At 41.1% G+C, this 26,664-nt stretch overlaps 1 protein-coding gene across 3 annotated transcripts in view; it reads right to left on the reverse strand.

Annotated features, from left to right (window-relative positions):
* Nucleotides 1-1,266: 1,266 nt before the first annotated feature.
* The window catches only part of PAMR1 (peptidase domain containing associated with muscle regeneration 1), a 51,946-nt gene continuing 26,548 nt past the window's right edge, over nucleotides 1,267-26,664 (reverse strand). The window contains exons 7-12 of one of the 3 annotated variants that reach the window (XM_030484607.1): nucleotides 11,566-11,736; nucleotides 8,401-8,613; nucleotides 6,785-6,851; nucleotides 4,396-4,628; nucleotides 3,600-3,895; nucleotides 1,267-2,342 (exon numbers count right to left, since the gene is read on the reverse strand). In XM_030484607.1, coding sequence (XP_030340467.1) covers nucleotides 1,806-2,342; nucleotides 3,600-3,895; nucleotides 4,396-4,628; nucleotides 6,785-6,851; nucleotides 8,401-8,613; nucleotides 11,566-11,736 — 1,517 coding nt within the window. In that variant the 3' untranslated portion in view covers nucleotides 1,267-1,805. Of the gene's footprint in view, nucleotides 2,343-3,599; nucleotides 3,896-4,395; nucleotides 4,629-6,784; nucleotides 6,852-8,400; nucleotides 8,614-11,565; nucleotides 11,767-26,664 lie in introns of all 3 variants that reach the window. The other 2 variants (XM_030484609.1, XM_030484608.1) reach the window with 2 other exon arrangements.

The following is a 26,664-nucleotide window of genomic DNA, read 5'->3' on the forward strand; positions in this document are numbered from 1 at the left end:
TCAGCAGGGGAGTACCACACATTCACTGGCACATGTTCCTCCCAGCAGAGGAATGAAACACGTCTTATTTTTCACATTTAATTCTGAATTTTTGGTGCTGTTGTTGCCATGCAGTTTGACAGCCAAGCATAATCTGCTGGCAGGAGGAGGCAGGGAAACAAGATAAAGAGAAGCAATATACTTTAGTTGTAGCCCTTATGCTTTTTGATTCCAGCAACATCACCCCAGGTCCTGTTGCCAGTGAAAATAAGAGAGGTGCGAAACCATAACGCATTAAATCTTTCTGCCCAGGAAAGCAAAAAAATAAATTACATGGAGTGACATCCAGTACTACTTGTCCTTTTAGCAGCAAATTTCAGATTCAAAAGTAGGTGGAAACTACTGAATGCTGAGAAACTCTTCACAAGATTTCGCAGCATCAGAGAATCAGAGCTGAAATCAGAGTCATTAGCTTACAATTGCCATAGCAATACGATAGGCTACAACACATCTTCAGGGACTGAGCCCTTCTTGGTGAGAGTACTAAATCCTCTCATCAGAGCCCCAGCCTTGACATACAACTATTGCTGTGAGCTGCTTTGGGCACTGTAATAATTTGGAGGTCTTACGAATGCCATAGTGTCAGAGATGGCTTATCCAGGAGTCATTACTTATGGAAGACATTCCCCTGTCCCTCCTCCCCAACTTTTTCTAAGGCTCATCTCTAATCTTTGGCCACAACTGAATAGAGAATGATTTAATGAAAAGGAGCAGTGATTAATGACCATGAGGAGACCAAAGTTTCTCTACTGCACAACATGCCCAATGGGAGAATCTTACACTTCGATGTCAAACAATCTGGTAAAGAAAAGCCTCTGCTAAGCTTTTAGCAGGAGGATAGGATATTGTTCTTCACCACGAAGAGCCACAGAACAGTTGTTTTGCCACAGAATTATATGAACCAGAAGTTTTTCTGAGGTTTTCATAGGTCTTTGAAATAATCTACATGGAAAAATGTTTTTAAAAGCATGTTTTGGGATTTCACCTGTTCAAGATAGAAGGTGGGAGAGAACTCCCCTGTACATTTCATTGCAATGGATCATGTACAACAATAGCAGCACTGGATGTACTAGGGAAAAAAAAAAAATATTATTTATGTAGTAATTGAATTTTGTACTAATTCTGCTTTTCAGTGTGCCTGAAGAGTCCCGGGTGAGAGTCATGTGCAAACAGACAAGAGCAGTAGAGAATCCCTCAAGTGTGACACAGACAAAGCAACAAGGAATCTGCATAATGTCAGACATGGATATGTAGGTTAAAAAAAAAACAAACCATGGTTTATTTAAATGTGTAAAGTACTTGGGAGGGAAAAAGATTACATTGTACTATGGCAATACAGGGAGCACACACCGTAACAAGCTCATCTATCATATGAATTCAGGCTACTCTTTTCCAGCCTCCCAGTCCGCTCACATGGATCCTTGGGAGAGGCTTGCTGTTGCTTTCTCTAGGGGACTCCATGCTACAGATGAGTTTCAGTCAGAATTTGCTGTCCTTTTTCTGTGTGTCAGACTAAGGAGCAGAGCATCATCCTCCCACCAGGGGAGACAGGCAAAATACAGCAAAACTTCTCATGCACTAAGACCCTCTGTGATGGGTTGAGTAAAAGTAGCCTGATGGAACATCTGATCCTAGGACAAATTACCAGGCTGTCTGCCTTAACCTTATCCCAGATGTGACTCATGACTGGGATGAGAAGCCTAATGCAGCAGAGACTGAGAGAGATATTACAATAGTTGTAAAATGCAATTTCCAGATATGGCTTTTTATTTCAGGTTCTTCTCAATCCAGTCTTTGAAAGGAAGAGCTTTGGTGTAGCCACTGTAGAGTTCTAGGCTGCAAGATTTATCATAACCCCAGCTCACTAATCCCATCAGGTGCCACCTTAGCTCAGGAGATGCTTTTCCTGGCAAAGTTATGGCTGCAATCCCACCAGTCTCTGCAGGGCAGATATTAGAAAAGGCTGTGTGGTCTTGTTTGGCACAGAACATGCTGTCTGTGATGCTGACTTGTATCCCATTATCCTCATACTGTTGCTCACACAACAGTGAATCCACCATCCGAACAGCTCCCATGCGGATTGTGTCATTCTTGTATCCAGGATCTTTAATATCAGCCAATACTTTCCAGCCAGTAACGGTTATTTTTAAATCCTCTGTGGATGAAGTCAAGTCATGAGAAGATGACAAGCAAATGGGTTGAACACGACTGCTGATTCTGGCTTTGTCCAAGAGTTTTATGATAGCTATGTCAGAGTCAAGTAATATAGGGTCATAATTGGGATGCACTATAATGGCAGAAATCTGGGGAGTAGGAAGAATCGTAGAGTTAACAGCAGTGGCAAAGCAGCAGCACTCTTTCCACGCTACTATAATACATGTTAGTTCATTTTGCATACTTCTCCTTGACCCTCCAATCCCAAACTGTTTTTTTACCATAGTGTTCACTCAAATGAGAAACATAAAAAGAGATCAAGCATCTTCTAACTACTTTTTTTTCCCCTTGGGTTTCAGGACAGTTTTTGTGGCCTGAAACTCTTCCTAATGACAAGCAGCCAAGGATATTTTCATCAAAATGGGGAGTTAATGTTCAGTTCAAGTTTTTCCAGTTTACTAAAAAGATTTAACCTGCCATGTTATCTTCAGCCTGGAGAATTTGAAGGGCAGGGGGCTGGGGTTGGGAGTGGGTGTTGTTGAATTAAAATGTTGTCTTCTAATTGAAATTCAACCATCTTCCCACAAGGGAAGAATACTAGCAATATATTGCATGATGTTGGGGCTAAAGCTTTACTGCTAGTTACCTCGATGAAAACACTACAAGAACAGATAGGATTCCTATAAGGAAATATTGTAAATAATATGCATTTCCTAAAAGGAAAAGTCTGAAAAAGCTGGAATTAGAGAAAGAAACTAAAAATGGGGGAGAGGGGGAAAGAATCAAATTAACTCTCATTTCTTGGATAAAATCCGTTAACTCACTCATGTACCCTGCCACTCCAGAAAAAGACACACGCAGCCAAAGTTGCTGTATTTCTCCTCATTTTGACTCCAACCTTTCTAGTTCTACTTGAAAAACACAAGTGGTGAGCCTGAGGTACTATTTTTGGAGCTGGAGTCAAACACAAACTTCTTCTGAGTTTAGAGCTGTACAGCCTTGGGGCTGAGATGTGAAATGTGCTCATGGCATCAAACCAGGATCTAGAGCACAAGTATTTCCCTCATAAATTATGCTGATCACTTTTGATAGCAGCTGGCATCTCTTCTACTCTTTTTTCTGGCAATATCACTCAAGACATTATGACCTATGGAACCTGAACTGTTTTCTTAGTGATCTGTGTCAGCGGGTAAACACAGGAGTTGAACAGTGTCAGGGGAATTTAATGAACTGCAGCATATGCCCTCCTTGTGCCTTGTTCTGTCAGCTGAGTCTCTAGATATACATTTGAAAGAGCATTGTGTAAACCAGTATATTGCTCGAAGGACAACCTTCTTCTCCCTCTACGAGACAGATGGGATCAGCATCTGCTTGTACTTATCATTTTCCATTCCCAGAAGACTTACCCGCAGGTTCTGGATAGTCTTTTCATCCCTGTCATCGTCTCTGTAGAATTTCCCCAGAACCACCTTAAGCTCTGCTGCCTTGAGCACAACGGTCTTGCCCAGGTCAGTGACGCAGTGAGCTGCCACCACCACAGTACGCTCATTCACCAGGGCCCCGCTGCAGATGAGGATCCAGGCCCCTTTCCGGAGACTGTTCTCCTTCATGTCGTTGGCTGTCCGATAGATTGCTGCTTGCCAGGGCCACCTGGTAGAGGTCACTGTCTTCTGAAGGGTGATGTTTTCTGCTTTTCCACAGACTGAGGAAACATGAACCAAGAATGAGGTAACGCCTTTTCCCCACCACAAAATCTGAATATCACTCTTGATTCCTGCTTAGGCTGTGCCAAAAGAAACCAAATTGCAATGGTTAGCATGAGGAATAGCTTTCTAATTAACCTTTGTCTCCAACCTGTGAAATTATAATATAAAAGTATTTTATATAGTTTTAAAAAAATAAACTTATAATTTTCCCATTATTATCTGAATTCCTGGCTGAAGTAGGAACATGGATTTAGCACTTGAGCAGGTGAATTTTCATGACAACCTTATCAAGCTGCACTATAACGAGACGACTGCATAAAGAAATGGAAAGAGTACCCCTGATTGACATATCCTCCAAGCTTTATTGCTCCTATCTCCCATTTGGAAGCAGAGGCAGCCTACACAGCTGAGACACCCTAATTTTCTAAGATGAACATACATCCTGTTCTCCCATCCCTCCAGAGATGTGTGCCTTCTTTCTCCCTTGGAGACTCACTTGGAATACACACAGGGGCTCTCCCACTCCATTTTCCTGTCTTCAGACAAGTCCTCCTGCTGCTGCCCAGGCGGCGGTAGAAAGGAGAAATGCATTCGTACTGAAGCTGGGTGTGCAGATGCTGGTACCCGGGGGGCAGATCTCCAAACGGCGGTGCTGGCTTCTTGGTGGGATAGATGTCAAGCTTTTGCTTGCTGAATGCAGATGAGTAAAGTTGATGCAAAGGTGTTTCCCTGTTTCAAGGCACAAAGAACGCAAGGTAATAATAATAATAGTAATAATAATAAGAATAGTGATCATTACCATATCTTTATCACCACCTGTGTTAAGTATCATTTAAAAGCATATCAAATTTGCTTGTGAAAGAACAAGGCAAAAATACCATTCCAACACAGATTAGCAGTACTCCCATTTACATCCCAGCTATTTTATTTACATATAAGTATATATATAAATACACGTTTGAATATAAAAACACATATGTTTATAAATTTTCTATTTGTGTCTCTGGTTTTTTTTAAATTTTACAGTTTCTGGATTGCAACCAGTTGCCTCTGAATGTGGAACAGCTTTTGCCATTCACAACAGGACTGAGAGACTACATTTTTAAATGAAGAAATTACTCTGGAAGTTGGCATTGCCATAATTAACTCTCACTAGAGAAGAGATGGGCACATCTTTTCTCTAGTGAACATTTTAATAGGCAGAATTAGGAATTGATTCAGATTAAATCATGTTGATAAAGTTGCTTGATTTACCAATTAGCAGAGATAATTGCCTCACCACAGAGATTTCATGATTGCAGTAATTACGAAGCTTCTATTTAGAAATTGCACTGATCAGCTGAAACATGGCACATAATTAAAAAAATAAATATATACACCAGCCTAGATATATAGATCATAAACTTGTCTACAGTCATACTTAAATCTTCATCAGTTAGAATGTGTCCCTTACTCTAATGCTTAAAAGCATTTTTCTACAGAAAAAAAACAACGAAACCAAACTATTTATGACTGAAAATTTCAGCAAGAAATTAATTTCCCTTGAGATTTCTGGTACTGTTGCATCCAGAAAAGCCATAAGAATGTTGGTTTTTTTTTCAAGTGGTAATTCCATTTTTGATCGCAGAGAGACACAGCCTGCCTCCATCAGATAGAATCTGTAAAGCAGTACAGGACAGCACTCAAGGAAAGTAAAGCTATGAAGAACAAGAGCAATTACAAGTTTCTTATATTTTGGACAAAGGATGAGAGCTGCTGTGGTCATGCTTAGGCTGCCAGGGTCCCATTCCCTACTTGCATGTGACCTTGCAATAGTGCATAGTCAACACTTCACCTCACTGTTAAGCTATGAAATGGAGATCCTACTTCAAGGGGTAAGAGTCAACGCACATGAGGTGCCATGATGATGCTATGGAGGTGGGGGCATGTATGCCCTTTCATACAGCTCTTGTTAATATCTGAAACATTTAGCACAGAAAGACCTGTGTTGAAAAGTGAATTGAGAAACCTAAGCAAGAAGAATCCCCTGATGACTACTAAAGCCTCCTAATGGCTTCTCAGGGCCACCTCTACAATCATGCATCACATTGCTGGAGAGTGGGAGAATATTTGGGAAGTAAGTGCTTGCCTTGTTCCTAAAGTCTTCTCTAGGCATCTGCTACTGGTCATTGCCAGAGACAGGATATGGCTTGAGCTGGACCTTTATTCTGACCTGGTATGGTTGTTCCTAAGACCAAAGATGAGGCCAGTTCTTGCACTCCATCTAAAAATAAATGAATCATGTACTGGAAAAAAAAAAAGCTTGTAATGAGAAATTACTACTTGGACAAAAATGAACCTGGACATTGCAGCATCACTAATTCAGATTGGTCCTATTTCAGGAAATCAGCAAAAGGGCAAGCTCAGACAGGGTCGGATATTTCATGCTTTACTCCCTCCTGTCCTACTTCCTCTTGTCTCCCCCATGCCCACCTCAAACACAATTTTATATTAATTATGCTATCTTGCTTTGGGTGGTGCAACTTGATGGGAGCAGATTACATTGCTACGCCCCCTTCTCTCCTTGTGTTCTCCCCACTCATTCTTCACTAAGACAGCACATGTTCATGTTTTAAGTCACCTCATTAGCTCCAAGGAACTGCTCTCAGACTGTTCTCATAGCCTGCCACAAGTTTGCAAGCCTAATTCCAGCATCACCCAGTAGCTTGCACATCTCTAACCACACATTTCTTCCTGGCTGCCTCCAGCAGCTTCCAAACCTGCACTTAACCAGCCCTCCCCTCCCAGCAGCTCTCATTGCTCCATTGTCAGTGGAGGCTAAACATACAGGGTGGAAAGGAGTCACATTTGTTCTTTAAACTGTAGTTGAGATATTGCATTCTCACCTTGACTGAACCTGCATTGGAAGCACTTTCTGTCTCACCAGGTCAGAGATCTTTGGCTCTCTGCAGGCTAGAAAAAATATAATGTTGCACAGTACTTTTCCACATTCACAGCTCAAGTGTTACGGTTCATACACATTTCCATTCTTTCCTTTTACTAGCTATAGTGGATTGGGTTAAGAAAAGAGGAGGTAAGTTACATGTATTAAAATGAAGATAGGCCCTAAATCCTAAAGCACTGGAAAAAATACTTCCTCACCAGATCTATCCCATTTACAACAGTGGAAGCAACTGAGTGCCTTCTGCACTGGCACTTCCAGCCATGGAGGAAGATTTGCCCTTCAATGTGTCTGAATGCCAGGTTTACACCACTATAGCTGATGATTCAGAATCTGAGTAAACTTTCACAATAATGGAGTTAGATAAAAAAATACTTAATTTCCATCATGTAGGCACACAGAGTTGATCCCAGTGAGTCGGCATACAGAGAAAGGCTGTGGGATGTCACAGACTTCAAAGTGTCTGTTTGCTTGTGTACCCACAGAAGGAGCTGGAGACTCTGATTCAAAGGAACACCTCAGTTACCTGAATATGCCCAGAATAACAGAAGGGATATCTAGGATTTTTGATTTTCTTTACTTTAAAAGCCGGATAAAATATTCAGGTTTATCAGTTCAAATAACTGCCAGGATCTCCTTCCTGCTGCGCACAATGGAAGGAAAAGAATCTTGTAGGATGGATTTTATCTGTATGCCTGTGTACTTATGCTCTGTGGGATTTAACAATGCCCAGGTCTTTATGATTACTGTATATGTTAACCCTTATGTCACTGTCAAACTTCCCATCAATAAAGATACTTTCCACAAATGGTTATCATCCATAAAGATGTTTTCTACAGATGATTATATGTTTCAGGGAGAGAGTATTTCCATCTAAAATAACAGAATAAAGCAAATTCCTCAGGGGACAGACATATTTTCTTAAAAAAAAAAAAAAAAGGGTCAAACAATTGCTTTGGGAAAATTAATCTGGCAGCTCCCTAGCTCAAATTCACTCATCCTTTCAGGGTTTCAGACACACTTTCGAGTAGCTCCAGGTGAACAGCATCATTCCCTTTCTAGCAAAGGATTTAAAGACGTGTTTTGTTGTTTTGATAAACACACATAGTTTAAGCATGTCCTCAGGTGGTTTTCTGAACCAAACCTACAAGGGTGCGATCTACAGGCTTGTTCTTTTCATCACATGGCTGGGACTGAAAAGGATTGTGAGACGAGAGTTGGGCCCTATGAGAGCAATTATTTCCTTCTACTTCAGTTCCCTCTTGATCTTTTATTCTGATCTTACACAGGTTTTGTTCTAGAAGGAGGGTAATAAGGGTCTTAGGGATCATTCCTTTCCATGTTTAAAGATGGAAACCTCTTCTGGAACCACTGGCATCTTATCTGGCTGAGTTTAGCAGCCAATGGAGCTGGCAAACTACCAACCTCAGTATGAGGTGTCAGTGAGATGGGTTATTCTTAGCAAAAATGATTGTTCAGTGAGTGTCAATTATATAAAACAAACTCCAATAAAAACATAGCAGTTTTTGTGAATTGTGGTAAAAAAAGATTGCAAACTACCTTTTATGCAGATTGGCTGCTTCCCTGACCATTCTCCATCGTCTTGGCAGGTCCTCTGTTCATTCCCACTAAGAACATACGAGTTGTTACAAAAGAAAGCCATGACTGTGCCAATTTTTGCATAGCGTCCTTTCAAGGCCCCAGTGTCTTCTACTACTCTTCTGTAGCCATTCAGAGGGCCACCAGGATCTGAGCAGTTTTTTTCATCTAGAACTAATGATAGGGGAAAAAAATAGTAACCATTTTATCAGGTTCACTACATTACTTTTACCTATCAGATTGCTTGGCATTTCATTCAGATTACACTTCAGTCTACACTTTAGCAAAGCTGCCTTTTCATCTGGGATCTCTGTCTTCTAAAAGATCAAAGAGTAAAGAAGAAATTACACTATACAGATGTCTGCTTATAATACATGCTTTAGCGTCTTTAACGTAAATATAAGATTCTCTTACACTTTAGAGTAAGATGCTCAAATTGTTAAAAGGCCTTAAAACATAGTTGACCATCCTGAAAAAGAACCTTGATTGTGCATGAAGTTCATTTCCCACCAACAGGGCTACTTCAAGGTCATCAAAGCGTGCACCTGAACTATTTGCAGGAAACAAGTCCTTGGCGTTCTTTTCCCTTTCCTGTACTTTCAATACTGCACTGGACTTGGATAATAAAACTAAACTACTTATTTTTTACGTTTATGTTTGGTAGCATTTTGGTTTCTCAGCACAGAAAGAGAGATCTCAGTAACCCAGGGAAATATGGCAATTGAAAGAGAACATACATATATATATACACACAGATACTAAAAATTTAATATGGAAAGCTTACTCATGCTAGGTTCTGCCTATAAAACCACTTTTACTTCCTCCTTCCCAATATTTTCCCCTTCCTTGTTGTTTTGTTTTGGTTTGGTTTTTTTTTCCTCTAAATAAACTTTTTTTTTTTTTTGGCCTAAATCTGAATGACAATATTCCCTATGTGATGCTAAGAAATGCTTTCCTCTCTATTTTAACTTCTCCACTCCTTCTATTTAGCTGCTAAAAACGTATTTCTGGTTTTTCCTTTAGATTTCATCTCAGTTTGCTCGTCAGGTTGACAGTAACATGCAATTCCATTTAATTCCTCTGTCTGATGTCTCATTGCCTGATAACCAGTGAACATCTAGTCTAGACAGCTAGTGTTGGTACAGCTCTGCTTATGGAGGGCTGAGAAGAGAAGGCTGCAGCGAGATCTTAGAGCAGCTTCCAGTGCCTAAAGGGGCCAACAAGAAACCTGGAGAGGGGCTTTTGACAAGGGCCTGTAGTGACAGGACAAGAGGGAATGGCTTTAGCCTGGCAGAGGGGAGACTTAGATGAGATATTGGGAAGAAGTTCATCCCTGTGAGGGCAGTGAGGCGCTGGCACAGGTTTCCCAGAGAAGCTGCGGCTGCCCCATCCCTGGCAGTGTCCAAGGCCAGGTTGGACAGGGCTTGCAGCAACCTGGTCTAGTGGAAGGTGTCCCTGCTCGTGGCAGAGGGTTGAAACTGGATGAGCTTTGAGGTCCCTTCCAACCCAAACCATTCTATGATTCTATGATTCTATGATATCAATTGACCAGAAATGACCTCTTCATGTCCTTGCTTCAGACTCAGCTGCCTGCTGAGCCTCATGTCACAAAAGCACCAATTTATAACAAAGCACTTAAGCATTTATTTAAATGCCTGTGAATCAGCACAGTCACAGTGCGTAGGTATGGCCCTGTCCTATTCTTTTATCCTCATGTCACCAGCTCAGCAATGCATGGAAGCACGTATCTAACCAAAGTAATATAAGTTCAATGAAAAGCTTATGCTCTTAGCATTGAGTATATAATTCAAGCTAAGCATATATTTCAGGGATTTCTTTAACAACACTGGATTTTAACATACGCTGATGGTTATATGTGTACTAAAATACTTTTCACATGAGTCATATTCACTAAATAAAAAAAAAATCTGAACCTCTTCTTAAGCAGGAGAAAGGGAGAAGTAAAGCCCTGTCTTCCCTGTCTCCTTTCAGTTTGGCTCCTCTGTACCACAAGTGACTGAAAACTTGAGAGCAACTAAAGACTACAGGGAATCACCCACAGTATAATGCTTTATTTGCAAATTGCTTTCTATCCAGAGGCATCATCTGTTGAGTGGAGTGCATGTTTTAAAGCGTACCTAAGCTTGACCAAGTAAGTCAATGAAGGCCTTGTCTTATTTCATCCTGTGCCTATCAGTAACTTGAACTTCCCTAGTCTCAGGGTTATCGATTTTTTTTATGAGTTAAATACAAAGAGAAAACATCTGGGAAGGAGAGACCCAAATTACACCACCTAGCATTCTAATAGCCAAGTCCAGAGACAAATCTTTCAATAGGTCTTTAGCCAGGGACATCATGCAGCAGGGACTTTAGCAGTTAACTGCAACTGGAGATGTTCTCTCTAGGTAGTAGAATGACTATAGCTTGTTCTATCAGATGAAATTATATACAGCTGTTTCACAACACTCCCCCCAAATTTACATTGTTTGCCACAACACACTTGTAAAAGCACTTTTCCAATTGATACAATATTGGAATATGGAAATAAAATTATGCAAAACAAAGGAAAATTAAAAGTCCCTTTGGATGAGAAGGGGCTTTGAATTTCACAGCTGAATGATAGGCATGCTGGCTTGCCCAGCCAAGATGAATGGAGGTTTCTCTTTTATTGGTTTTTCTCTCGGGTGGGAATTCTGTTCAAAAAAGGGTCTAGTTATCAAGCAGTAGCCCCTAGTCACCTCCACAGAGTGCACCAGACTTCTGCATAGAAGGTATCAGAGGTACATAGTAACGGAAGTAGCTATTCATTGTTGCAGAATGTCCCTTGCTTGGTTTTGTTCCTAGAGCTTTTCAGACTGTGTATAAGAAGGGCGTGTGCCTAAAGTCTTTGAGGAAATTATTTTTCAGTCATTTGATGTTTCATTCAGACCTTTATATAAGCAAGTCTTGCAGGCTTGAGCTTCATCAGAGTGAAAAAAGAATCACAACTGCTTGTTAAAGGCAGGCACACAAAAGAACATCAAGTTAAGCCACAGTTCTACCAAATTTCAAGTGACATTTGGATATTCAAGTTTCATGTGAATACATTGGCCAAAACATTTGATAAGAATGTTAAAGTGACCTTACCACATTCAGGATGAAGTGTTGACCAAATCCCATCAAGCTGACAGTAGGCAACACGACTGCCTTTTAAGCTGTAACCTGCGTTGCACTTGAAGTAAACCCGGGCCCCGTATTTAAAGTCATCTCCTTCCACAATACCATGAGCGGGAGCACCTGGAGTCCTACACATCACCACTGACAGTTCAGATATTTCAAAAAAATCCACTTTATTACAAAAACAGGACTGTGTTAGGATGATTCTTTATTTAGCACATTGAAAAACCAATTAAAATGGGCACAGGAGTCGAAATTACAAGACAGATATATGCTGATCTTTAGAAAGTTGTTTAGATGTCAGTTCTACACACACTTACATATATGCCACTTTTCAAAACATATCTGGATCCATTCAGTTCAGGGGGGTTATTCAAAAGTGTGATCATGTGCATAAGTGTTTGTATCATTAGGGTTCATTTGCTCAAAATATTAGTACTTGAAGCACTTGCCATCTTAATAAGGGTTTTGAACAAACTACCAGACTTGATCAAGAAAAAATTTAGATCTTTAAAAGCCTTATATTGAAATCCTTTCAAATTCTTCTTTCAATTTTTATATAGTTTTTCAGATAACCTCACTGAAATATTAAAGCATATTTGTGTGGATCAAACATTATCAGAATGACATTAAAAAGGAACCTTGATATTTACCAAGCTGTGATATTTACTCTTTCCACAGGATTTGCTCTGTTGAGAAAATACTTACAGACAATGGTCTGTTTAACTACTGCAAGGAGTAAATATCAGATTAAACACTGTAAGCAAGATTTCTCTGAGAACATCAAAGCAGCCATACTAAATCAGAACAGAGGTTCATCTGGCACAGAAACCTGTCTTCAATGGTGGTAAGTAGTAGATTTGCTGGAAGAATATAGACAAGCATATAGAATACTTTCCTGGCAGGTTCTGTCAGCATTCAGCAGTCTGGGGCTCAAGCACTACCTGAACTACAACAGCATTTTTGCTGTAAGATACCCTGGTGATATTTTTCTTTTAACATTAATTTATCTGAATATTTTTTAAACTCACCTATACACTTGTGAGAACAATGTGCTGTGGCGATGAGTTCTACAGCTAAGTGTGGTGTGAAAAATACACTGCCTTCCTTGGTTTGGTTTCTAGCCTGCCATCTGGTAATTTCATCTGATGCTCTACCTTTCTGTTCTGAAAGAGAGAGAATGTCCATAGTCCTATTCACCTTCTCCAAGTCACTTCTGAAAAGCCATTTTCTGTATGTAGAAGTTCTCTGTATGTATTTCTGTATGTAGAAATTACAACAAAGTGGGAAACACAGGTTTTAGTACCTACATAGTTATCCATCTCTCTGTGTGTCTCAGGCTTTGCCTCACCATTCATTGTGGAAAACTGCATAGGAAAGGATCCAGTGCAAGATTTAGATATGCCTATACATTTTTTACCAGGGAGCTGGAGTGCTCCACTTAAGATGAATACTAAAGAGATCATTCCTACTTTATGCTTTTAGAATTTGACTTCTTCTGTCTTGCCTCATAGCTAGTTGCTTACTAACCTACAGACAAATTTTGATCCTTACACTTCCAGAGGAAAAACTTTTCTAAGGCCTCAGCCTTGTAATCCTCACATAGAACATAAATGAATGCATCTATTTACACGGATTGTGGACCATCCGATTATTCTCATAAGAAAGAGATTATTGAGTAACAGTCCTAAAGCAGCAACATTCTCAAGAACAGAAGTTTCCCTTAGTTTACAGATTACTACAACCATCAAACAGTGAGTTGGCAGAATCCTTTGTGCACTAGCAAGCACAAGTCTTGGAAGGGAAAACTAACATTGAAGCATTACAGAAGCGCCCAGACTCACTGCTCCAAATCAAAACACATCCAGTTAGGGGAGCTCGACATTTCCTCTTGGTTGCAAGTGTTCTGCATCAGTGTCATCTTTGGCAAAAGAATAATGATAAAAATGCAACAAAATTAATTCCTAGCCCTTGATGTTTCTCCTGTGAAATATAGGCATTTATACATATACATGCATATATAGGTGCAGATGTGTATACACAAGCACATACATGAATGAAATGGAAATAATGGTAGCATAGATTTTCTAGGTGTTTTAAATTCTCAGAACACTTGTCTTCCCAGTCATGATCTTTGTATTCCCAGTCACTCCCTCCAAATCTTTCTCTGAACAGAAATTCTTTTCACTACATTCATGTTTCTCTCTTTCAATGTAAAGTTACATTCAGCTTGTCAAATGAGAAAAGAAGATGATTAGAAACATCTGGGCACCACTCAGAGTTCTCTCTTTTATCATAAGTACAGGTTTTCTGATTTGCTTGTGGTCCAGTCCAGCTCTGCAGAACAAATGTTTCAGTGCTTTTGTGTTCTAGGTCCACCCTGGAAAAAATGTCATCAAGCCACACTTATTTCTTTTTTTCCACAAACTGTAAGTATTTGTTCTTGGTCAGTCTCCTGTGTGATTAAGATATTTCATTTCTAGTCTTTTTTATTCAGTCTGGTTGCCAGACTTTCTTTAGATTCTCTGTGAGAGTGTGACCCAGCTGGAACAACTCTGGGTTTATTTATGATGTAGTTTCGTGCAGTGTTTCGGGCACAGATTCATTTAGGACTGGAAGTATGGCCTAGAGTAGAGGAGATAGATAGAGACAGAAGGTCATGAGATCTAATCATAGCTATAAAACTGTGGCCATGGGTAAGTTGCTTCATCTGCTGCATCTAACAAATGAGAGCACCCCTTTCCTCACAGGGATGTTACAAGCAGTAGCTCATACCCACTTGTGTCACAGAGTCACCGTGGGGCTTCTCTGATGGCAAAACAGCTAAGTATTATTAATAGACATGTCTCTTTTGTTATCCGTGCCTTTATCTCCTGTTTGTCTGTTCCCCTGTAACACAGGACCTTCCTTCATGGTTTGTCCTGTTCTTTAAACTTTGCCCCTGGAGACACAGCCACACATTTTACTTTTTTCTTTGGACCATTTTGTATGTAAGTCCATTCTTTCTACAAATAAAGTGTGGGTTTGAATCTTGAGATGTTCCCTGCATCTCAGTACCACAGTTGAGCTCTGGTTTCAGCTGTATTATCTAGCCTGAAAGTCACATCGTTACTCTAGTACTGGCCTCTGCTGCTTTTGGTTTGAGCTCTGTAGCTTTTTTCCCTCTTCAGTTTGACTCTCCTTTTATCCCTTACACCTGATGTTTCAGGCAGCTCTTCTGCACCTTTTCCCTTTACTCATGAACCCTTCTGGCAATGGAGTTTTGAACAATTATTGTGAAGGGAATCCTAGCCCTCATGTGCTTCATTCATTTCTCTCTTATCTTTTTTTGTAGATAGCTTCCCATCAAGAGTGTGAATTTGACTGGTTCTTACATCTTTCAGAATGTGCAGTATATTCCATTGAATTTTAGGACAGCCTCCTTTGAGATATTTTATTGAAGTCTTTCAACATTCTCTCCTGGTATAAGACTATATCAAACTCCCCAACACATGTTTCTCATAAGTCAGAAAGAAAATAAAAGAACATTTTGTAAATGTCATTCACACCTAGCTCTGCCCTTACCCTCTGGATACACATACTAGACATAAAATCCAACTACCTGAGCTGACCCCATTCTCTTCAGTTTTTAAACTCGCTAAGATATTTGATATGATTTCAGGTTGCCTTGCCTAGGCAGGATGGTCCTGATCCTGCCATAAAATCATAGAATCATGGAATGTTTTAGGTTGGAAGGGACCTCAAAGCTCACCCAGTTCCAACCCCCTCCACGGGCAGGGACACCCTCCACTAGACCAGGTTGCTCCAAGCCCCGTCCAACCTGGCCTTGAACACTGCCAGGGATGGGGCAGCCACAGCTTCTCTGGGCAACCTGTGCCAGTGCCTCACCACCCTCACAGGGAAGAACTTCTTCCTAAGATCTCATCTCAATCTCCCCTCTGTCAGTTTAAAGCAATTTTCCCTTGTCCTGTCACTACATAGGTCTTATTCTTCAAGGCCTTATCAACATTTCCCTAGTGCTCGTACAATGCCCTCTGCAATTCCCACTTTTCACAAGATTAATACCTCACCTTTTCTCTAAGTGCACTTTGCAAAGCAGACAGAAGAAGCAGCAAAAGACGAGGTAGAGAGCTTCAGACAGAATTGTCTTTGAAATGTACAGTGAAGTCTACAATACTCACCCCAAACTGTAAGGTTTGAAACAACCCTGCCAAAATGGAACTAAGAGTGTCAGGATTTCAGGTTGCAGTGCTCAGTCTCTGAACCTTTCTCTCCACAGACAGCAGACAAAGCCACCAGGAACCCAGAAAATGAAGTAGGTGGCTGCAAAATTCTACTATGAGATGGTAATAGACAGCCAAATATGAAAAACATTAATTCAAGGTCTGTCTAAGAAAGGCTGGGCATCTCAGAGACTCCATGAGGGTCAGGCTAATCCTATCCTTCATGCCATGGCGTCATCAGACCTATAAAGATTCTGGTGAATTTATACCTAGAAAACAATAGGAAAACTGGAGAGATTTCAGGGAAAGGTGAAATTAATGTTACAGAAGTATAATTTTGAGAGTGACTAAGAGCTAAAAATGACCACCCTGGTCATGCAAAAGTTAAAAACTACAACAATCTAAAAGCTAAAACCAGAAAGGATACAGTAAAATGATTTAAGGAAGACAAAGATGCATATTCAGGCAGGATAAAATTAAGAACAGGAGAATTCTTACTCAAGAAAAACTCTAGGTATAGTCTCCTTAACAAATGTTTGAAAGGCATAGCAGGATATAAGTCTCATCTGAAAACTGAAACTCCATCTAAAAAAAAAACCTGGAACTGACTTCGGAGAGAACAGGGCTGCACTAGCAACCCATTATGAGCTGAGAGATATTTTTCTTTTAATTTTTCTGTATTTTGCTACACAAAATTGTTCCTGGGACATTCCACAATTAATCTATCCAGGCATATGGGTCTGAGGTTAGTTTTGGCCTGATACACCTCTGTAGAGATCATAAGAAAGCAAAATAGGAAGGTATAAGACAAGGCAGCAACAGGTACCTCTGACAGAAATGCTCAACTGTGACAAGCCCAGTTTTTAGAATAAAACGCAGAGCTGCCTCAAGTCTCTAGATAACAAACTCACAGAGTCCTGATAAAACTTATTACCCTTCTTGCCTTGTACTTTGTTGCCTGGAAAAAAGACACCAATATTTCTGTTCCATATGAAACATTAAAATAGCTCCACATTTCACAGACAACTTTCCAGAACACTAGACTAGAGGAACATGAAGTTTGTGAAATTTTAAGTAAAATGTTCCATTATTAATAATCACAGTGAGAATTTCTCTCCCTTTTAAATTATATGTAAGAGTCATTCCTCAGATCTAAATTAGCTGCCATTTAGAAATAGTTTTCATGCTCATTTTATCACTACTGATATAAATCAGATGATGTCTTGAGACACACTTTTCTCTCTTCAATGTCCTTCGAATCCTGCCTGATGGAATTATCATTTGCTTTTGTCCCAGGGTCCCTTCATTAAATGAACATCTTTTTCTGCTGCCTTCCTCTCACCCATATCCTCGTTAAATAATATATACCCCCTCACATACATCATATATTATCTCTAAATTCTGCACAACCTTTCAATAATACATTGAATGCCTGAAATAAATCTCATTTCTCATTGCTGATACTAATAAAAGGTTTACATTTCCATTTTTGTCCCTGCTGAAATACTAGGTGCAAGAGCTTGTAATTGTATGGAGTTTTGTTCTTAATTTGCTTACAGCAGCTTTTAATACTGCTACTGCTACAGAAATTTATCTTGTTGCATATTCCCAAGTCAGAGTTTGGCTTTCAGGCTGACCCGTGCTAATGTATATAGCACATTTTGACTATTTTAACAGGTTGTTCAGCCTGCAGAAGAGAAGGCCCAGAGAGACCTTAGAGCAGCTTCCAGTGCCTAAAAGGGATGACAAGAAATCTGGAAAAGGGCTTTTGACAAGGGCCTGTAGTGACAGGACAAGGGGGAATGGGTTTAAACTGAGCTGTAAGGTCCCTTCCAACCCGAACAATTCTGTGATTCTGTGATTTTGGACCCTGAAATTTGGGGTTTCATGGCTCCAGGGCAATGGCTGGAGCCAAAGAACCTGGAAGCCCCAGAAATCACAGTTCCAAGATGCTGTTGCTGGAAGGAGCATAACATGCAGAGTATGTGGAAGTGATCTTACTTTTTTCTCTTTCTGGTTAAGAAAATTACAATAATTTTTAAAATCCAGCAGTATATATAATTTTTTTTTTTTTTTTAAAATACTGTTATGAAACCATTCTGACAGAAAACTCCCAGCCAGCTCTACCTACATGCACTTCATGCAGCTCAGTAGAATTTGCAGTCGCTGCCCATGGCCAAGCCAGCTGAAGTCAATCATGGTAAATCCCATCAGGTTTGACTTTTCACTCACAAGTCTCCGATCTTATAAAATTCTTTTTCTTGCTTTAACTTTCATTTTGAGGGCAAGTCTGATTCCATGACTACCTGAGTACCATTATGTAAATATATCAATGATACATGAAAATAAATTTGTAAATGATGTCTGAGTATCATTATATAACAGTTCTTAAAGCTTATAATCTCCGTATTTCAATTTTGTTCTTCTTTATAAATTCAGTGTCTGTCTGCATTTTACTGCTGCGAAAGCTATAGCATGGAAACATCAAGTGATTTACCTGAAGGCAAACAGTGAGTGAGGGGCAGAGCTAGAAACAATCCTATTATCTCCTGATATTCTTATTATGTTTACATTTAAACTGACCCAGCTTTGTGCAGAAATCAGCATTAAATAAATCAGCATTATGTCATCCATACAGTATTCTCAGCAGCAGTTTTGCACAAAGGTGATGGAGCCATATGGGAGCAGATGGTCCAGTGTGTCTGAACACAAAGCACAGGAGTTAAGGAGAGAACAGCCACAAACAGTTACTGGTGGGTACTGTGATGCTCTTTGCGAAGCCCCATGAGTAAAGAGCTTTTCTGAATTTAGACTTACAGAATTTGTTGTCTTCACTCATAACAGAGTTTATTTCCTAATTTCTGCCCATGAGCTCTGTCAGTCCATGTAAATCTCTGATACCATTTATTCCTATGCTTATCCCTTCTCTCCCCAGCCTGCATCAACAAGGTGGGGATGCCTCAGGCTCTCACAGGGGTTGTTGGCAGGAAAGAGCTGACGCAGGGGAGGACTCAGATGGCTCTCCTGAGACATCATCACTCTGCAGCTTGATGCAGCAGCCCAGAGACAGTTAATGCCTGACACATAAGCCCACAGAGGCTAACTTTAGCCAAAAGCATAAGGACATTGGCTGTCAAAATGTTTTTGGAAGGGTTGTGTCCACAAGGAGGGAATGAGCTGAGGGATTTCTGGAGGCCATGGCTCAGAGCACTCAGGAAAACTGCTTTTGTATTCCTTCTTATAAGCAGTGAGAAGGGCTGTCAAGAAGGTATTCGAATTTGGCAATGGATTTGGTGATTTGTACAGCATCAGGAGGCATGAGTCCATCCTGCCATCCTGAAGCAGTGAAGCTCTGCACTCGCCTCTGTGTAGGGCTGCCAGATCTGGATGTGTCAGCTCACAGACACTATGAGGCAGGAGCCCTGCCTCCAGACTTATGCTTTAGGAGTCCCAGTGTTCTTGTCTGGCTCCTGTCTGCCTTCAGGGTTGTCCACATGCTGGCATCATGGGCATATCATAATTCTGCTGATAGCAACACTGGATTCATGAGGTCCTGCAGTGCCTCACAGAGCAAGCTGTGGTGGGAATGTCCTTCTCTGTGTGACATCTCTGACACTCTCCCTGGGCCTGCCATCATTTCAGCACAGGCTTTGTTCCTACAAGGAGCTCAATTCATTTACACTCAAGAAAGAGCCTGGCATCTTCTGATATTGCCCTCAAGCTCTCCTGAATAAATAGTAGCAAACGCTGTGGGATCCACCATAAGGACATTAACCTTCTTGCCACCACCTCCCTGAACCGCCTATCTCTCCTACACTGGAGAGCGCTGCTGACTAGGAAGCCACATGCTGACAAGCAGTTCGGCTGCTCTCCTCCAGAACCTGGCAAGAGCTGGATGTGGCTCGAGGACTTAGCTCTGTGATGTGATCATCATTCATCCCCACTGCAGGAATAGACTGCTGGGAGCTGAACCGCTTTGGAGTATGGATGGTCTGGGTCAGGACTCTCTGACACAAATGCCTGGACCATATCTGAGGGAGCTAGTGATGCCTAGCATACTTGCTTTTCTTCTTTGTTACGCCTCAGAACTTTTGCTTCCTGGAGCTGGCTGGTTTTAGGTGAAAAAAGAGTGTGGTTGCAGCTAGTGTGGTTGCAACCAGTGTAGTTGCAACTTCTACAACCAGAAATCAGTAGGGGGTGAACAAGGAAAGCCAAGAGTACTAGGGTTTGGGATGAAAATTATTCTTTTTAAAAACAAGACTCTCAAAGCAAAGAATACATGCAAACACTGCAGCAGATCTTGTACAGGAAAGGGCAAGGAAACCTCTAGTAGAAACCTGGTCACAGTGATGGCAATGTTTTCTGGAATAAGGAAGCTCTTGGACCTTGAAGAACAAGGATGCTCTAAACAGCTACAGCCACACGCCCAAGCAGCACTGCGATGCTCGGTCATGCCTGTCACCACAGATGCAGCAACAAGTGCGTGAGGCTTTAGGAGCGGGCCTCAGAGGTACCTTCAACCTCTACGTTATCATAGGTACTTTAGCCAACAAGGCTAAGATGCTAACAGCCAGCTCCACAAAGGTGCCCATGTCATGGTGATTTCAGTAGCTAAAGAAGAAAATAGTCTAGCCTAAATGTCACTTGGGAACTTGCGTTCAGTATCAAAGTCCTGGGAGAGTAACAAGGATTATTCCTCAAAAGTGCCCTGTTGTATTGCAGTAGCTCCCATTCAGGTTGATAGCAAGGGAGGATTTTGGATGAAGTATCTCTGCCCTCACTCACTTGTGTTTCAAAAGAGAGGAAACTCTCTACTGTGCTTCACGCCACTTGTGATGCCCCAGGACACATTCTTCCAGCTCCATGCCCAACTCCAGCCACAGCTCATGCAAAAATGCTGGGAAAGACAATTCACCACAAAGATTTTTTTGCCTTAATTTATCCCCCATGAAAGAGTCCTGGAAGTTCAAATCTTCTCTTCTGGTTGCATTTTGCCAGTCCTCACATTAATCCCGGAAATGTCAAAGGAAATCATAACAAGAGCAGACAGCCCCAAGTACCAGTGATAGCAGATTTCCAGTCCTGCTCTCTGGGCCTCTTTGCTTTTGCAGTGGTTCCACCAACTAGAAATAATTACACAAAACTATGACATAATCCTTTCTGAAATCGAAATCTTTTCATTCCTTTCCAGCCAATTGAAACTCACCCCTGATGTTTTCCAGCTCTCTGCTCCTGTGAATGAGACCGTATCCATGTGAAAATATGCTTGGATCACCCACTGTGATTTATTCATCCGGAGGCAATTTGGAGGTTGTTGCTTACAATTAGCCACTTGATCTTTATCAGCATTGTTCTCAGCCCTTAAAAGGCTGCGTCTCTGGATACAACCTTTCCGGTACTTGGATGGCCTATTTAATTATACAACTGGACTTGTACTTGCATGGGATACTGGAGGGAGTGAAATCCTAATTAATGAATGATGTGCAACATTCATGTTCTCTACCAGTGGCAACAACTAATATTTAGAGTAAGTCCCACAATGTGTCCCTTGGAAAACATCACAATATAACACTGTGGAGGAGAGTACAGCCTGCTCAGGGGGAAGATTTTAGGGCAACAGAGAAGCTGATGTGCTCATTATTCTACCAAATTGCAAAGGCGAGTAAATCATCTTGAGGTGTTTCATTTTGGAGATGTCAGCTTTCCAGCTAAACAGGGAAAAGTCCAGGCAATGCTGGGTGAGAAAGACAGCCTAAAGAAATGTATATTTCTTTGAAACAATGTTTGTGAAAGTGCATTAACTGTAAAAGGAAAGCACCATTTTTACAGAAAGGAAGATCTGGCATTCCCTGGAAAATTACCAAGTGCTGAGATGAGAGTGTAGGGAAAAAGAAAACGAATGGAACTAAAAACCAGGGGAGTACTAAGGAAGTAGCAGGGCAATTTGGTTGGCTGTGAAATGCAGTTCCTGAGCTCTGGAAACAACCAAGGAGGAGTATGGGAGCCATAAGAAAGAGCAAGTGGGATATTGCCTCATTGTGTCAGCATTCCTACTGCCTGGAGCCATTCTTTTTGGCAGTGTTTGTATCAGCTGCAAACAGCAAGTAAGACAGTGAAATCATGCCCACGAGCACAACAAAGGGAAGTGTGCTCGGGCACATCCCTCAGAGACATTTGAGTGTAAAATCCTCAAGGAGGAATGAAGCCATTGAATGAAATTTGTTGGGGGGAAGAATGAAACTGTCAGCTTTTAAGCATGCTGGTTATTCCAGCAAACTTTCAAAGTAGTTTAAAGTTACCCCAAAGTACTGCAAGAGCATGCAGTCTTCATGCTTGCACACCAGAAGCTACAAACAGTGTATAAGTATTCTTCAGAGAGGACAAGGAATGGTTACTCCTTGTTACTCCTCTACTCTGCTCTGATGAGACCCCTCCTGAAGTCCTCTGTCCACCTCTGGGGGCAACAACACAAGAGAGACATGGAGCTGCTGGAGCGAGTCCAGAGGAGGCCACAAAGATGCTCCGAGGGCTGGAGCAGCTCTGCCATGGAGACAGGCTGAGAGAGCTGGGCTTGTTCAGCCTGGAGAAGAGAAGGCTCTGGGGAGACCTTAGAGCAGCTTCCAGTGCCTAAAGGGGCCGACAAGAAACCTGGAGAGGGGCTTTTGACAAGGGCCTGTAGTGACAGGACAAGGGGGAATGGCTTTAACCTGAAAGAGGGGAGATTTAGATGAGACATTAGGAAGAAGTTCTTCCCTGTGAGGGTGCTGAGGCGCTGGCACAGGTTGCCCAGAGAAGCTGTGGCTGCCCCATCCCTGGCAGTGTTCAAGGCCAGGTTGGACGGGGCTTGGAGCAACCTGGTCTAGTGGAAGGTGTCCCTGTCCATGGCAAGGGGTTGAAACTGGATAATCTTTACAGTCTCTTCCAACCCAAACCAGTCTGTGATTCCATGATGATTCTGATTCTACGATTTTCAGAGGCCTGCTGGAACATATTAAGGCCAGCCCTAGCAACATCAAAGGCAACAGCCAGGAGTTCGTTTATTCAGCTTAGTCAGTTGGATTAGACCCTTCATTAGGATGCAGAACAACCCTCTTCTTCTTGGCAGACAGGAGCGAGAAACAGAATAAAAATGGAAATCGGATCTCAGCCCTGAATTCCCCATTCAGCACAAGTTCCTCTTATTTGCGTAGGAACTCTGGTTCGCGAAGCTTTGTTTGAAATAAAGGTAACAGGAAATTTCAGAGCAGGATGAGGTCAAGGTCTCTTGCTTTGGGGCCAGAAAGCCCTGGGAGGACTCTTGAGCCAGAACACCCCGTCCTAGGAGGAGGACAAGCAGAGGGGGACAGCATTTGCCATGGGGTACCAGCAGTTCCATCTCTCCACAGCTGCATCTTCAGCAGGCAAACTCAACACTGAGACTTTGGAAAAGACCTTTCTTAGTTGGAGTTGAACAAGCAGTTATCACACTGTACAGAGTCGTTGACAGCCTGATACTTGAGTGGGTGCTTTTTAGCATGCAGAGCACCAGGATGAGGCCACTAGTTACTTTTTCCCTAATGTGCATCTTTTGAGGAAGTTGCTGCTCTGTTTCAAGGCATCGCAGGCTAAGGGAACAAGATTTTGGTTTTGGTTTTGTTTTAAATGAGTTTGACTGCAGGATTATTTCAATGAATATCCAAAAAGCTCAAACAGAAAAGCCTGAGTTTGACCTCCAACATGTTAGCATGGCTAAGGGGTCACTGGGATGGGTATCCATGTATACTGCAAATTCAGTTTAAGACCAGAAAGAAGCCCAAGTATTTAAAATAGGAAGTAGTTTTCCCTACTTACTGTATCTTCATAATAAAGCATGCTTATGTGTAAGAAGCCAGTTGCTGCAGGTCTCTAAGCCTTGTTTTTAATGTGTTTTAGGACAGAAGAATTAAGAAAATATATCACTCTATTGGTTAGCATTTGTTTTACAATTTCACATAGGGTTGTTGTTTGTTTTGATTTTTTTTAAATACAGTCTCTGGACTGAAATAAGACATATTTAAATAAATATTTTTTGCCCTGAAACAGGACTGATTGAAATATTAACAGCTGTTAGAAAGATACATGCCTGCATTTCACTTCATGCTGATGAAGCCTTTAAATCACTATATTATATAGTAAACAAAAAGATCATTTCCTGGCTGCCATAGTAGAAGAGAAAAGAGACTGCTAGTTATAAGCAATCTGTGCCTTTAATTATTTTATTAATATTGCAAATTGTAACTGACAGAGCAATTAGGGTTGAATATTACTCCAAGAAAGCAGCTTGACCAGTGTTGATCATCTTGTTAAACAGAAGGAATTTAGTTAAACAGAGGGAAAACCTTGTGGTTTATCTCAAGGTGATTTCTGTAATTCCAATAGTGATTCCCACATCTTTAAAACTAAACTTGGTAACGGACAAAAAGACAAGCTGCACTGGGATGGTGAGGGACTTGGAAGATGTTTGACTCTGTCATCAAATATCCATTTCTGAATTTGTTTAATTTGGCCTGAACTTAGTCCTCAATGAGATAATCCCACAGTCTCCCTTCCTCTGAAGTATGGCCCTTGGATTTCTTCACAACCCCTGTATCTCTCCAGGCACCTTCTGTTGCTCCACCTCAAATCTCCACACGCACTTAAGATTAAGAGGCTCTAATCTTCTTCTCTCTTACACTTATTTTTCATCAACATAAATCCAACGACTTTAATGGGATTGCACCTGACTTGCTGCAAGAAAACCAGACTGAAAGAATCAGCCTCACAGTGTCTGAAGTCAGAATTGCAAAAGTGACCATTTTATGATTATTTTCTGTAGAAATATATTTATTTCCCTTGGCTCAACCTCACAAGACAGCACTGTTGCTGCAAGACCCAACAGACAGACAGATTCTGAGCATGACACGATCTCCCTTTAGCATTTAAACTGCAGTGCTGTTCAGGAAACCACATGACTAATTTTTAAAGAATTACAGCCACAGATATTTCTTCCAGTTCTTCCTTTTGCTCTTAAAAAACAAATCGAACTTTAATTTTCTGCCCTTTTCCCCCCATATGCTGGAAAATACTTCAGATACATTTTGGCAAAACTGAAGGAAATAACAAAAAAACTGTGAAGCCAGAGAGAACAGAGATTTGCCATGACGTTTTCCCACTGTGAGGTTTGCTATTCACATATAAGAAAAAAAACCCTGAACCTCTATCTATATTCTATGTTATGGAAGGCAGCAATATAGGTGCTGGAAAAAATATTTCCTAGTGTAAGCAAAAGGCAAGCATACAACCACAAATATCATAAAGTAACAGTGTTTTATCCACCTGAACTGTTCTTTCACAAATCAAACCACAGGATTCCTGTCAAGTTAAAAATATCACTGTATATATTTTTAAGTGTCTCCTCCCTTTTATTCTGTTACTACCTATACCCTCATGAAGTCTCATCCTACTGTTTTTCGACTATCTATCTATCTCCTCTGTTGCTTGCTTTGTGTGCTGCATGGGTGAAGTTTCTATTCTTGAATTACAAAAGAAAACTAGTAAAAGAATATGATCTTCATTTCTTGCCTTGACTGTGGTGTAGAGCCTGCCAAAACTAGGGTTGAGGTTTGCTGGAAATTTAATTAATTTTAAATTTAGGTTGGTTCTGAACCAGAAAGGAGACTTTTCCTTTTTTTTAACTCTCTCCTAAAGACAGGAATTAATCTCACTGAGCAGCTGCAAAGAGCTGGGGAGTTTCCAGTCTCTAAATGACCTACTAAACAACTACTCACAGAGAAGAGGCTGTTAGCAGAACCAGCCACATCAGCCCCTCCATTTTCAGCAGCTCCTCCCCTACATGAGGAATCTGCAATCTGGCAATATGGCATGGCTGTTCAGAACCAGAACTTTTTCAGGCTTACAGAATATGTGAAACTACCTCTCCTCTGGTCTGCTGGGAGAAAAGTCAAGTCTTATGAGCTACTCGGGATCTGCAGAAATCAAAAGGTCTTTTATCTCAAAATGACCCATGCAAGGGGGTATCACGTCACTATGATTTAACTCCCCTGACAACGTGAAAGGAATTTCAAGAGAGAAATCCATGTCTGACAATGGCATGTATGGGGAAAATATTCGGAAGCAATGAGGTTTGGTGTGTACTGGCTGCTCTGACATGGAATTGAAAACTCTGGAAGCTGGCAAGGTATTGTGTGCCTTATGGCCAGAGTAATGCCACAGCAGGGCACAGTAAGCCATGCTTTCTGTCTTGGGCCAGATATGATCCCAAGTGGATTTCACTAGCATCACTGAAATCCTCCAGAGTCAGCTGGAGGATGAAGTCACTCATGACTTCATATATGGCACAAAGCTGCATTCAGCTAGTAGAGATGATATAGCCTTTATCACGGCATGTATTGCACAATTCTTTCTCCTTGCTCTTTCAAAACCTCTTAGATGAAGACATTTGCTTAAGCATGAAGAATTAAATCACTAGAACAGACAATTGATTTGAACTCATTTGAATGCAGTTATTTTACAACTTGCTTGGCAGGACAAAACCAGGTTTATGATCGTACAGACAGTGAGAACCACCAATGCAGAGATGGATAGAATCTACCCTTTTTCATTTATTTTGATCCCAAATCTGCCATTCATGGTGCCAGAATTCTACCTTTCAGATGACTGTGAGGGACGACAAACTCCGTAGGACTTGCTCTGACTAGAGCATTCAGCACAGGGCTCAAGCAGGGTCAACAGCTGATCCACACAGTGGAAATTAGCATGCAGATATATCTCTGTCTGATAATGCTAGTCCATTCCAAGATTTCTTGTGTGCTGTTTCCCAGCTCCAATT

This window comes from Strigops habroptila, chromosome 4 (assembly GCF_004027225.2).
Source record: "Strigops habroptila isolate Jane chromosome 4, bStrHab1.2.pri, whole genome shotgun sequence".
NCBI lineage: Eukaryota > Metazoa > Chordata > Aves > Psittaciformes > Psittacidae > Strigops > Strigops habroptila.